This window comes from Rhinatrema bivittatum, chromosome 5, assembly GCF_901001135.1.
Source record: "Rhinatrema bivittatum chromosome 5, aRhiBiv1.1, whole genome shotgun sequence".
Taxonomy (NCBI): domain Eukaryota; kingdom Metazoa; phylum Chordata; class Amphibia; order Gymnophiona; family Rhinatrematidae; genus Rhinatrema; species Rhinatrema bivittatum.
This window is the reverse complement of record NC_042619.1, coordinates 108557942-108572049: the sequence shown is the minus strand read 5'-3', so window position 1 is coordinate 108572049 and position 14108 is coordinate 108557942. Positions and strand designations below refer to the sequence as shown.

General features: G+C 43.6%; 1 protein-coding gene across 3 annotated transcripts in view; it reads right to left on the bottom strand.

Moving 5' to 3' along the window:
• Positions 1-14108, bottom strand: part of CCNA1 (cyclin A1) — a 60118-nt gene that overhangs the window by 13118 nt on the left and 32892 nt on the right. For all 3 annotated transcript variants that reach the window (XM_029602720.1, XM_029602721.1, XM_029602719.1), the window contains exons 6-7: positions 12814-13018; positions 11383-11496 (exon numbers count right to left, since the gene is read on the bottom strand). In XM_029602720.1, coding sequence (XP_029458580.1) covers positions 11383-11496; positions 12814-13018 — 319 coding nt within the window. The remainder of the gene's footprint in view (positions 1-11382; positions 11497-12813; positions 13019-14108) is intronic.

Genomic DNA, 14108 nt, shown 5'->3' with positions numbered 1-14108 from the left:
AAATTAGTGTAAAATCATAAAAACAATGATAAAACAAGAGCTATCTACTAAAAGAAAGAGGAAGCACTGTAAATATAATCTAGATAAATTATGCACACAATGGAGGTCTGCTGTAGGGTTCCTTCTAAAGAGGAAATACTGCTGGCATCTATAAGGCTATCAGGAACTTAAAAAAAAAATCTTTGGACCTAGAGGGAGCAGTAATTCCCAACTCTGGTTCTCTTAAGGGGCATAGAGTCTTTCATAAAGGTCTTGTGAACAGACTAGTGTAGAGAACCCCAAAGATCTCTCCCCCTAGGTGTTGGAATGGCATAAAAGGCCTTGTGAAGGAACTTAAGGCTCCAGGGGAGGAAAAAGAAAAATTTACAATGAAGAGATGCCAGTAGTCACAAGAGCCCCCTTGCTCATACCCATGACTGGAAACTCTAGGGGGTGCTGCAGAAGCCATCCGTCCCTTAAGCACATCACTCAAAAAGGCAGCTGTTCCCTGCCAAAAATATTGCTGCTAAAAATCTTTCTGCATCAATCATGTCTTCCAGACAGAAGGAAAAAAAAAAATACACCTCTTTACAGCTGCTAGCACTGTTACCATGGACTATAAAGTGCTAGGCCCATCCTGCAGCACTTTTTTTTTTTTTTTTTTTTAATAGTCAAGCCAAAGAGTGCCTGCATGGAAGTAGCTGCAAGTTGCACACCAACAGCCCTGCTCCTTTTCCATTGTGAGCCATGACAAACCCCCCCATGCCTAGCAGCCACTAAGACAATGACTCCGGAGTCAGTATCAGCTACTCACCTGCTTCCCCTCCATTTCTTCTTCCCACCCACCCCCAATGCTACAACAAAAGGCTTCCACACAAAGGGGAGAGGGAGGGAGGGGTTGCAAACTAGAGGATCCTTTAATCTTATACTGTGTTTGGTTTTTTTTAATTGTCAAACAACCCCCCCCAGGCTCAACCAAGCCCCCCTCTAGGGTTGGGAATCTCCACATTAGGGTACACTAACCTGGAAGAACCAGATGTTTAGCCATGAACTCATTGATAAAATAGGCTCCACCTAATGATCAAGAAAGACTAGGTAGGCCCAGAACAAGTCAATTGTGCTGCATCAGTACATCCTACCAATCTGTAGGAGACCGAATACTGCGAATTTTCTGGGCTGCACCACACAACTAGCTGTCATGATAGAGGTAGATAGAAAAATCTGTTTTATCTGCTGGCAGGGGAATAAGCCACTTGTCTGGTGTAGCAGAATAAGGAATATTTAATTCCTGCTTATAGAATTTATTCCTAATTGGATTGCTTTGATGCCAACAGATTCTATGCTACAGTCCTCTTCCTTTATCAGATCATGGCTGATCAGGCTACTTTTCTGGGAGCTCCCAACCAGCTCCACCTCAGAATACTTATGAATAGTACTATACTATAGAATGTGGAGTTAATTAGTATTAAGTCTTTTTGGTATAGAAACCTTGGATAACGAGTTTATTTTTAGCAATTACATCAGATGTATGTTTAATGGGGCCAAAATGTCCACTTCAATATGTTCATACAAAGATGTGGTACTCAACTGCAGCCTTCAAAACCCACCAGCCTGTCTAGTTTGTAGGCTTTCTACAATGAATATGCAGATGTCCTCTGTATGCAATTCCTTAATACCAGACTGGCTAGTGGGTTCCAAGAATTGGGGTCAAAAAACCATCAAGCATCTCTAAAAACACAGAGCCAGTGAAAATGGATCCAAGATATTAAGTATATTTTTAATCTGGATTAATATATTTTACACTTGATAAATTTCTTTGAATTCATTTCCCCATTAGAAAATTTGATATTGCTAGTTACCAAGATTAACAGCCACCTTTGGATCACAGCAAAGGTCTCTACTTGGACACATTCATCTAGAAGCCAAGCTTCCAAACATTTTGATATGCGATCTGTTTCAAGATTACTATAAAAGACATGTTGTTCCAAGACTCTTATCTGCCCTCAAGTAGCATGACAACATTTGCCATAAGTCTTAAGACTTATCACTAGTGACATTTGCTAAGGTTAGTTTAAAGAATTAAAATCATGTTTCCTGGTTCATGAAACACCATGGATCACTAGCACATGCACTATAAATATTGACTAACCAGACTCAGGTGAGCTACACAACATACAAAGAATTCTAGTCTAGAATATGGTAATTTGCACTCATTTAATAGGTATCATGAAATGAAGATTCTAGAAGTAATAAGTCTAGGTAGCATGGAGAAATTAAGACTTACCTGATGACTGGTGGAGCAGAAGTTAACATGGGGTTATGTCCCTTCATCCATCTTCTGGAGGCAGTTGACATTTGTTTTTTTTGATGACTTTTCTACTTATGAGAAACTGAAAGCCAGTGTACATCTGTCAAAGCTAACTAAATTAAAGCCAAGAATCTCTACGAATCTAATACTATTAGAGTTTCTTCTTAAATATCTAAATCTAATTCACATACACTAGGAAAAAAATGTATATATTCACTACAATATAAGCACAATAAGATCCTCTTTCTGCAATAGCCTGAGTTTTTTGTTCCCCTTGCTTATGTACGCCACTGCTGTAGCATTGTGACTCAGGACTTGCAGTGTCTTTCCTTTGATGAGTCCTTGGAAATGAAATAAAGCTATTATCGCTCATCTCTAAATGATTTCATCAGCCATGTAGCCTCCCCTTGAGACCACTGGCCCTGGGCATACTGATTTTGGCAATGCACTCCAAGCTTTCAGGCTGGCATTTCACACGAATCTAATCCAGGCATTCTATTGGTGCACCCTTTTGTAAGTTTGTAATGTTTGACCACCAATTTAGGACTATCCCTTTTATCCTGCCCTATTTATTTATTTGTATACAGACATTCAGCCATAGCCATCACATCAGTTCACATAGAACAATAACGATAAACAGTTACAATGTAAAGAATAGAAATAATGGTGTTATATAACATAATAGAGAGAATTAAAGTGGAAAGAAAAATGAAAAAGAAAAAGTAGATTAAAAATTCATATATAATCAATCATGTTGGAAAAGGCTTTTAGAAATAGTAAAGTTTTTAAAGTCTTCTTAAAAGTTTGAGTAGAAAAGTTTCCAGTCTTAAATCAATAGGAAGAAGTTCCATAATGTCAGACCAGCAATTGAAAAAAGCATGTTTTGTTGAGGTAAAAAACGGGATCTCTTAGTAGGTGGTATTTCGAGGAGACCACTGTTGGAGGATCGTAAGGATCACCTTGAGATTTGGAAAAATATTGTTGTATCCATCCAGTTTGTATTATATAATATTTTGTGAATGAGAGACAGTCATACTGTATTCTATAAAGAATAGGTAGCCAGTGAAGATCTTTTAGCACTGGAGAGATGTGATCACTAAGTAATCGTGCAGCTGCATTTTGTAATAATTGAAGTGGCGTGATGGTAGACAAACCTCAACCTTGCATTTGGGCCTTCCAACATGTCAAAGCCAATTGAAGCAGCCTCATGTGAATCCTTGCCCATATATTGAGGCCACTGTGCCTTAAAAAATAGTAAGTAATCCCATGCTGTTGGTGCCTGCTCCCTTGAAGAAAAAAAAAAAAAAAAAAAAGGTTTTAGCTGTGACAAGATTTTTGAAATTAAGGCTACCAGACCTTTTTGGGTATTGAATTGACCTTCCAAATGCTCTGTTTCCTGTGAGAGTATTTATTGACTCTTTCCAAAATTGATTATCCATACCAGTCTTTGGAGAAAAAAATTACATATTCTGCTGTTGACAAACTCTCAAGAAAGCAGAGTTGCTTACCTGTAACAGGTGTTCTCCCAGGACAGCAGGATGTTAGTCCTCACATGTGGGTGACATCGGATGGAGCCCTATCACGGAACACTTGTCAAAGTTTCTAGAACTTTGACTGGCACACTGAGCATGCCACCAACCCTGCATCCAGCAGGGGTCCCCCTCCAGTCTTGTTTGTAGCAAAAAGTACGAGTGAAAAATAAAATAAAACATAAGTGAACCCAACTCAGAGGGGTGGTGGGTGGGTTTCGTGATGACTAACCTCCTGCTGTCCTGGGAGAATACCTGTTACAGGTAAGCAACTCTGCTTTCTCCCAGGACAAGCAGGATGGTAGTCATCACATGTGGGTGAATAGCGAGCTACAGGATGCCTGAATAGAATGAACCAAAATCACCCAATGACGTGCAGGCAGCACAACAACTGGGGTGGTTTTGGGTATGAGGGTAGCCTGAATTTTAGTGGGTCGTAGGCAGGAAGTTGGGTTATTAAACTGGAAATAAATTATTCAGGACAGACTGGCCAAAGATGACAAGGCTGGCCAGCCAAATTCCAAGACAATGAGCTGCAAATGTATGGAGAGAGCTCCATGTGGCAGCTCTGCAGATAGATGTCAGCAAGAAGTACAGAACGGAGGTGTACTACTGACGTTGCCATGGCTCTTACTGAATGCGCTTTTACGCGTCTCTGTAGTGGAAGGCCTGCTTGTTGGTAACAGAAGGAAATGCAGTCTGCCAGCCGGGTGGACAGGGTCTGCTTGCCCACCGGAACTCCCAATTTGGTTTTATCGAAGGAGTCAAACAGTTGGGTGGACTTCTTATGGGCTGCAGTGCGGTCCAGATAAAAGGCAAGCGCACATTTACAGTCCAAGGAATGCAGAGCCCACTGACCTGGTTGTGAGTGAGGCCTTGGAAAAAAGGTAGGAAGCATTATGGACTAATTTAAGTGAATCAAACTACCTTTGGCAAGAATTTAGGGTGAGTGTGGAGTACCACACGATTGTGAAGAAGTTTGGTGTACGGTGGGTATGTTACCAGTGCCTGTAGCTCACTGACTGCAAGCTGATGTTATAGCAACTAGAAAGATCACTTTCCAAGTGAGATGTCTAAGCTCGCAGGAGCTCGAATGGAGGTGGCATGAGCCGTGCTAGCACAACATTGAGATCTAGGGACCACTCATGGGGATGAAATGTCAGCTGAGGTTGTCCGCCATCACACTGTCCACGCTTGCCAGGTAGGTTGCTCTCAGTAGCATGGAATGGAAGAGAGAGTCCAGGCTCAGATCTGCGCCGCCTCCTGGCATAGCAGGTAAGAGCCTGTGCCCCCCTGCTTGTTGAGGTACCACATTGCTACCTGGTTGTCTGTTTGAATTAGAATTACCTTGTTGGAGAGGCAATCCCGAAAAGCGAAGAGGGCAAATACATTTTCTGGAGCTCCAGACAATTCAATCTGGTGCTTTGCTTCCACTGTGGTCCAGGTTCCCTGGGTTTGGAGGTTGTTGACATGGGCTCCCCAACCCAGGAAACATCTGTTGTCAGAGTAATTTGAGGTTGCGGAGATTGGAAGGGTAGTCCTGTCTGAAGACTGGACTCCTGTAGCCATCAAGCAAGTGAGAGACTAAGCTGGCTGGTGATGTAGATAATGTGGGACATGTGTTGATTAAATTGGGACCACTGGGACTTTAAAGTCCATTGTGTTACTCTCATGGCTAGTCAAGCCATTGGGGTTACATGAACCATGGACACCATGTGACCTAGTAAGGTTAGTAGGTGACTAGCTGTAGTGGTTTAGCAAGTCTGCACTGCTTTGGCCAATGTTGATAATGTGCATGCTTTGGCCTGGACAGTGTTTAGATCTGCTCTGATGAATGAGAGGTATGTGATTGAGTCAGATGTAACTTGGGATAGTTTATTAGAAACCCCAAGGATTGCAGTAGGCTGATGGTGAAATGGAGGGAATGGAGCACTACCTCTTGGGATGGACCTCTGAGGAGCCAATTGTCTAGATATGGATGTTGCAATGTCACAAATGAGCTGCAACTACTGCCAGGCATTTCTTAAATACTCAGGGTGCTGGTGCTAGGCCGAATGGCAGCACTCTATATTGGAAATGATTGTGGCAGACTATAAATCTGAGGTATTTTCGATGAGGCGGCAATATGGGCATAAGCCTCCTGAAGATCTAGAGAGCAGAGCCAATCTCCCCATTGCAGGAGAGGGAGCATGGTGCACAGGGTTACCATTCTGAACTTTTCTTTGTGGAGATGTTTAGGGCGCATAGGTCTAATATAGGACAAATGCTGCCTGACTTTTTGGGAATTAGAAAATACAGAGAGAGTAGAACTCTTGCCCCCACTGCAGTCAAGGTACTGGTTCCACAGCATTGGACTGCAGAAGGGTTGAGAGCTCTGCCTTGAGAAGTAGAGCAGTTGATTAGACCCCATGCCAGACATGGTGAAGTGTTCGGTGGTAGTGTGAGGAAGTTCAGATGGTAACCCTGGGCGACCACAGAAAGGACCCATTGGTCTGTTGTAATTTTGTGCCATTTTTCCAGCATATGGCACACACAGCCTCCCACAGGAATAGGTGTGGTAGGCGGGGGTTGATTTCTGCCCTCTAGAAAGGAGTCAAAACTCCGATGCTGGACCAGTCTGCGGGGCTGGTTGAGCTTTTGGGGCCGTGTTGTCGAGGCTGACCTCAGAGAGTCTAGACTGTCAAGCTCGGGATGGAGGCAGGTAATACCTATGTGGCTTATAGGATAGCCTCCAAGGATCCCGCCGAAAAGACCTCTTGGTGGTAGATGGGAAGTCAGAAGGGAGCATGGACAGCTGACACAAGGTGTCATGGTGATCTTTTAGTTGCACCACTGTTTCCTGAATTTTGTCGCCAAACAAATTGTCTCCTGTACATGGAAGGTCTGCCAACCTCTCTTAGACTTCCTGGTGTAGGTCAGAAGACTTGAGCCATGCCCAGCATCTGGTGCTTATGCCTGCTGCTGATACTCTTGAGGCAGTTTCAAAGATGTTGTATGCTACCCTAACTTCATGCTTTCCAGCATAGAGTCCCTTTTGGAGGATTGCAGTGAGCCCTTCTTGATATTCCTCCAATAGGGTCTCAGAATTCTTGAACTTTCTTCCAAAGATTTGAGTATAGAGTCATGTATAGCTGGTAGGCTGCTATACATGCGATCAGCACAGAACCATGGAACACCCTTTGTCCGAAGGCATCCAAGCATTTCTGCTCCTTACCTGGAGGGGCTGAAGAATGAGGTCGGGATCTCTTGGCTTTCTTCTGGGCAGACTCAATGACTATAGATTGATGGGGCAGTTGGCTTTTGTGAAACCCCGGAGCTGATTGAACCAGATAGGTGGCATCAGTTTTTCTGTTCACTGGTGGAACTGTGCCAGGGTGCTCCCAGGTGTGTTGTATCAAGTCAAGGAGCACTTCATGTACTGGAACTGCCATCACTTCTTTAGGGGCATCCACAAATTGCAATACGTCAAATATCTTGTGCCCGGCATCCTCTGTTTATAGTTTAAAAGGGATGATTTCAGACATCTCTAATAAAGTTGGCAAATGTGAAGTCTTCAGGAGGGGAGCGGCGGCGTTCTTCTGGGGGTGAAGGCTCTGACACAAGTTCGTTGGAATCCTGAGTGTCAGAGGAATCACCCCAGGGATCATATGGTGTATCTCCAGCACCATGCAGGCCTTCAGATGGAGATAAGGGTCCAAATCTAGCCAGATCTGGAGAAGGCACAGATGGGAAGGATGGAGGTACTGACACAGGTACAGAGGATGGCAATGGCATCTGTGCTTTTGGTGGATGTCGAGGTGGCAATAGACCCGATGGTCCTGGAATCTGCTCCAGCATCAGTAAAAATGTGTTCCTCATCTGAGGACCAACGGAATGGGCATCGATGTCTATGGCCTTGGAGGTGCCGATGGCATGGAAGGAATGGGCACTGATGGTAATGCACCGATTAATGTTTCCAGGCGCTCGAGGAATGGAGCCAGCATGGGAGCCGGTGCTGATTGGAATCCCCGAAGTGCCTGAAAGTACTGCCTCTTGGATCATCCAGTCCAATTCCTCCCAGAAAGCTGGTGTTGGCAACCCAGCGCCTGGGTGTTGCCGGAGGGTCCACCTGTATCAGTGGTGTCAGCTCCCAGCACGGTGCCGTGGGGGATCGTCTCGGTGTCCCGGGTCCAGAGGGGGATGGGGCCCCTTCTCAGCTGGTGGCTCTGTCAATGCTGGCACTGGAAGGCGGCTCACGTCTATGGCGGTGACTGTGCTTTTCCCAATGCTCTGTCCAGTTCTTCTCTGGCACAAAGGAGGAAGATGTTGATGCCGTCGAATGTGAAGAAGCTTTTGAAGGACTGTCACTGGTGTCTCGATGGTGCTGAGACGTTGGAGTTGAAGATGAAGGCTTTCGACCTGATGTACTCTTGGCTGGAGTAGACAGACTCGCTTGAATAGGTGTTCCATCTTTTCCAAGTGGGCCTTGCGGCGTCATCTGGGCACAGCTAGTGCACTGTTGGAGACGGCGTGAGCAGGCCCCAAGCACAAGACACAAAAGTCATGAGAGTCCGTAATGGACATGGTCCTCTGGCACTCAGAATTTTTGAAATCCGGTAGCCATTTAAAAAAAAAAAAAAAAAAAAAAAAAAAAAAAGGGCAGCATGCAGTCTGTGGCCACCAGGCACAGATGAAAGGAGACCCCTGCTGGATGCAGGGTTGGTGGCATGCTAGCATTCTCAGTGTGCCAGTAAAGTTCTAGAAACTTTGACAAAAGTGTTCTGTGATAGGGCTCCATCTGATGTCACCCACATGCTTGTCCTGGGAGAATATGACTTGCTTCTGATCAGCCAACCATCCAAATATGGATGAAACAAAAACCTCTTGTTTTCTTAGGAAGGTTACTCACTACAATAAAAAAAAATTTTAAACATTCTTGGCACTGTTAAGCCAAAAAGTAAAGCTCTGAATTGGAAATGTTCCCTAGAATACAGAAACATCTCAGTTTTCATAGCGATCTAGCAAATAAGCCTCCTTCAGATTTAGAGATGTTAAAAAGGTTCTCCTCTTCTTATAGAAGATACTACGGATTTGAGGGTTTCTATATAGAAGGAATATGTAAGCCTTGGTCCATGCCTTTTCTAATTCTGGTCTGTATAAGCAATTCTTTTTGAAAGATTAACAGCTGGTACTGGGCAGATTGCTTGGAAATTTAACTTAAAGGATGAATGACTTGCCAGGTTTTTCCCTGGGGAATGATATAAAATGCTCTTACCAGTTCTGTATAATATCTAGGATCCAAAGATCCTTTGTAATATGAGTCCAATCTTCATAAAAGCCCTGCAGCCTGCTCCCAATAGAGGTAATCAAAGAGCAAACCCCTTTAGCTTCATTGCAAACTTTGCTTGGAGGAAGGTGGTCAAGCTGAGAGTGCATGTGGTGGTCTTGCCCCCCTGAAAGGATCAAGATCTTCCATCCACTCTAGACGTTTGCTGAGAGAAATGACTAGAGGAATGAACTCATCTCATGTCAAACTGACTCCACCCACAAAAGGAGCAGTAAATCAGCAAAGATTACCAAACTCTTGCCCAAAAAGATATTTTCCTCTGAAGGGTAAGCTACTTGGGCATGACAGACCAGGAATTTGCTGCCCAGTTACAGACCCAGAGAAGTCTGAAATCTTTAGCTCTGTTGGTGCAATGAGACTGATAGATGGGCTATGGCTGACTCCAGTTTAGCTGTTTAATCCAGCACAGCAACACCCTTGCCACAACTTGCACAAATGGCTGCCTGAAGATTAAACAAATTAGCTGAAAACAAGTGCTTTTAAACACCTATTCTTTTTATCCTGTGCATCCTTTTAATGCAGCCCCACTTTCTAAAGTGATTGTGGTTCTCCTGGAAACCTCAGCAACCATAGCAGACATTTGGTAATTGAAACAAACATTCATGGGACTCTGATGGCAGAGGATATAAATTATTAAAAATCTTTTGGCACCGATATCCTGCCTCAGGAGTTTCTCATTTTGGGGAAAAAAAACAAAACCCAAAAACATGTTCTCAATTTCTGAATGCAGAGGGACGGTGGTACAAAATTTCTAGTACCTGATCCCATTCCAGAGACAACGATCTTTACAGACAGCCTCAATGCAGAAGTGACCTTTAAACAAACACTTCTATTTATTCCATAAAGAATCCTCTTCAGCAAAAAAAAAAAACAAAAAACAACTCTTCCTCAAAGGATCCAAGACTGCTTTCTGGATACTCCTCCCTCCATTCTCAAAAAGGTAGTATAACCCGATGCGAGGGTACTACATCAGGCTCCTCTGTCAGCCATCCTCCTTTGGTCTTCCAGGGAATGTCTGAGACCAATGATCTTGCTGGGATAAATCTTCTGTATCCCCCTTAGTTTGTAAGGCTTGGTGTAAAAATCTAAAAAAAAAATTTCAGGGGAATAGCCAGCATTTGAGGCATCATCCTTCTCCTGTGAGGTACATGGGTCATAATTCTCTGGGTGGGGGGGGGTGGTGAGGAACAAAAAAAACCCACAGACTTCAGTTGGTCCAATAAGGTTGCACTTCCCCTTGTTGCTCCTGCTGAGTCTCGCAAGGAATAAAACACGGCCGCCAGATCCCTGACAACAGCCAAGCAACCAGCTTCCTTTGAAAAGGGAAATGCCCCAGCTGACTTTTTATACAAGTGCCCTGACTCCAGAAAATGATTTGAGCTGACAATTTTGGGGAGTTCCCAGAATCCATTTTTAACATGGCAATCCTATATTTTTAGGACTGCTGAGAAAATAAGACTGGAAGAGAAGCAACTGTTGTAACTTCTCTGGTGCGAAAACCAAAAGAAGTTGTTCTGAGCATCAACGAGCCTTACCTTTGCTAACTGCTAAAATCCCTGTTATTCAAAAGCAAGAGGTGAGCAAACTGCACTTTCCAACCCAAAAAAGGTAAGCCAGACAAGCACTTCTGAAAGCTAATTCACAGCCTCCACAATGGGAGGGAGCTGGCTCAGAGAGACTGGCTCACTTCTCTGCAGGAGATCAGATCCACAGGAACATGGCCATAACTTAAAGAATAATTCAACAAAACAGAGGTAGAGACTATCCTTAAGCAAATATATTTCTCCTTTAAAATAAATATATATTTAACTCTGCAGGGTGTGCCTTGGCCAACTGTCCATCCAGAAGCTGGAGGCAGAGAACATTGGTTGTACTGGTCCCATTTATGACACAAGTAGGTGATGTCATCAAAAATAAAAAATGGCAACTCTGGATGAAGGGACATAATCCACATGCTCCTGACTGGTGGAACAGAAGGACAAGGAAACAAGGATTTTTTGACTAACCACCTAGTGGTTAGAGTAGTGGGCTATGAACCAGGAAGCTAGAGTTCAAATCCCACTGCTGCTCCTTGCGACCTTGGTCAAGTCACTTTACCTTCCATTGCCTTAGGTACAGAGATTATAAGACCTCTGGGGATAGGGAAATACATATAGTACCTGAACGTAATCCATTTTGACGTGCTGAAAAGTCAGAATAAAGATTTTTTGAAAAAAAAAATTAGACACCACACAACTTACCCAGAAGACTCTATTCATGGTATAGTTTGCTAAACAATAAGCAGCTGCAGCTATCAGTGATGGAACATATTTTAGGAATGGATCCACTTCAAGGAGACTCAATTCTGCTATATACTAAAAGAAAAAAAATTCAAATTCATATCCCCAGACCAGCTCAAGGTCATATATATGACTGCCTCAGTTATTTTTAAATGCTGTCAAATTAAAAAAAAAAAAAAAAAGTCAGCAAAAGAACAAAATCCTTATTCAAGTTTACAGAGATGTATCCTCACCAAGGTCTCTGGTAATAACCTCCTTGGACCTAACTACCAATGGTTTCCTAGCAATATCCTCACACAGATTCAGTTTTGCTCACTACCTACCTCCCCCATTGCATTTTCATTGTCTGTCTGTTCTGGAGGATCTTTTTCTAGTGCTATTCCATTATTAGTTGGCATACTTCCATGCTCTATCCTGAACACGTCTCTATACCTGCTTGATAAATGTCATCTTCTCATGGCTTTCAGTACCATCTATGCAGATCTACTTCTCTTCCAAAGCTTTCAGCAAGTCTCAGCCTGCTTATCTAGCATTGCTACCTGACATTCCAGCGCTGCTCAGAAGTCCAATTCCCCTGGATCTTTCCCCCAAACCCACTTCCTGGATCACTGAGCTATTCTCCTAGTCCCCTAACTCATTTCCTTCCCTGAGCACATCCACACCACTACAGTGACCTACAACTTATCCAAAATCTGTCCTTCCTGTTATCAGAACCTCCATTCACATTATCACCTCCTGTATGCTCCTCATGGGTCTGCTGCTGAAAGACCTGTCCATTGCAGTTTGTTCAAACTCAACAGGACTTATCTTCCTCTATCAATCATGTAAGCCTCTTCTTGAATCATTACATTATAGCCCACAATCTGCTGCCACCTAAAATTCAAGCTACATGTATTTGCCTATGAATACATTTACTCTGCAGCAGCTCACTTCATCTCCTCTTCCCCCCCCCACCCCACCCACACACACACACACACACACACCCCCCCTCTTCCCAAATATCACCTAACAGGTAAACTGCTCTCATATGGAGCATCTCCATACCTTCCAGTTTTCTGCACAAATGCCTGGAACAGACTTCCAGAACACATGTACTGTGCTCCCACTCTTGCCAGATTTAAAGCTAGCCTAAATACACAAGGCTGCTTCTAAAAACAGAAGCTTAATGTTCCTGCATATGGCTGCCTTAACTCACCCACTAGTTACTTCTACAGAGATTCTCAAGAGGGCCTGCTCCTTTTAACGCCAGATCTGCCCCCCCCGTGTTTGACTTATATCTGTCAAACTGCACGCTTCAGGAAGCGGAGACTGCATGGTGTCCATGAACTGTTGCATACATTTAGTACTATATGTTCTTCACTTCAGGAGCATTTAACCCGCTGTCTTACTCACCCTTGCAAAGTTCTCTGTCTTAATACAGACTTCATGCCTCTGTAGGTACTGGAGGAGAAACTGATTGGTGGTTGGTACTGTCAGATCAAAAGCCAGCACTTTCAGTAGCAAGTGTTCCATTCTCAACAGCTGTTTCTTTGTATAGGTATCATCTGTTATATAAACAAATTCATCCACATCTGGGGGATAAATCTCTTCGTATTTACTGAGGGGAAGAAAAAAGGAGGAAAGACCATTAGAGAAATTCCAGCTAAATTCAGGGCTCTGCGTTTTTAAAGCTTGTGGAAGATGAAGACCAAGTAATATCAGGGCCAAAGGCGAATTTAAGGGGACATGCAAAAAAGGTTCAATTGCTCCTCAAAAACATGGTCCCCTGTTTTCCCCACTGTGTTTTTTTGAGATAGGTGAATTACAGTGGTTGAACTGCACTATGGAGGTACTCCCTCAGTCTCACATGCCAGCTGATTCAGCTCTTTACAGTCCAATTAGTAATCTAATTATTCAGTTTGATGGCAGCCAAAATCATTTCCTAGTTTGTTTTTTGTTTTTTTTTTATAGACAAAGTTACCACCACTGAGTTGTGACTAAATGAATTCAAGGTCTTCCTAGTGATTGAAATATGTCTATATGTTTCTTTGCTCATTTGCTCCAATGTTTCCCTTGTATCCTCTTTCAGTGTCATTGTTACCAGGCTCCTCATCCCATTTTTGGAAGTCATTTTAGGCACTCTTTACAGCATATATACTGTGGAATGGGCTTGTGTCCATCTGTATATGCAGATGGACAAAGGCTCCACAGCACACGAGACTCAGCAGGAGGCAAGCGCCTTCAGCCCAGTTAGGCCCTGAAAGGGCATGGCAGATTGCAGACCCCCTCTGAGTCATACAACTGGGCCCAAGACTGAGCCTTCACCCCCCCCCCCCACCCCACCAATAAACTCTGCTCTTTTTGCCAACCTGGAAATGGTGCCTCTTGAGCCGCATCCTACCACCATAACAGGCCCACTGATACTTTGAACTATCAGGTTCTGAGCAGTCGAGTATTCAGCCTGAGAGATGGACTGGAGGTGGGGGAAAGAGGAGCATTGGCTAGGTAGGGTGTGCAATAAGGCATTAAAAAAATGACTGGAAATGCTGTAATTCATGAACCTAGCTGGGAGCTCTGGGAATTTGTATCCATTGCCTTCGCCAGACACTAGAAAGGTCAGAACCTCCGTTTACTACTCCAGCCACTTTTAGGAAACCTGCAGGAATCAGAAGGTCAAGGTGCTGGATAGCAGTGTAATTGTTTTCTAC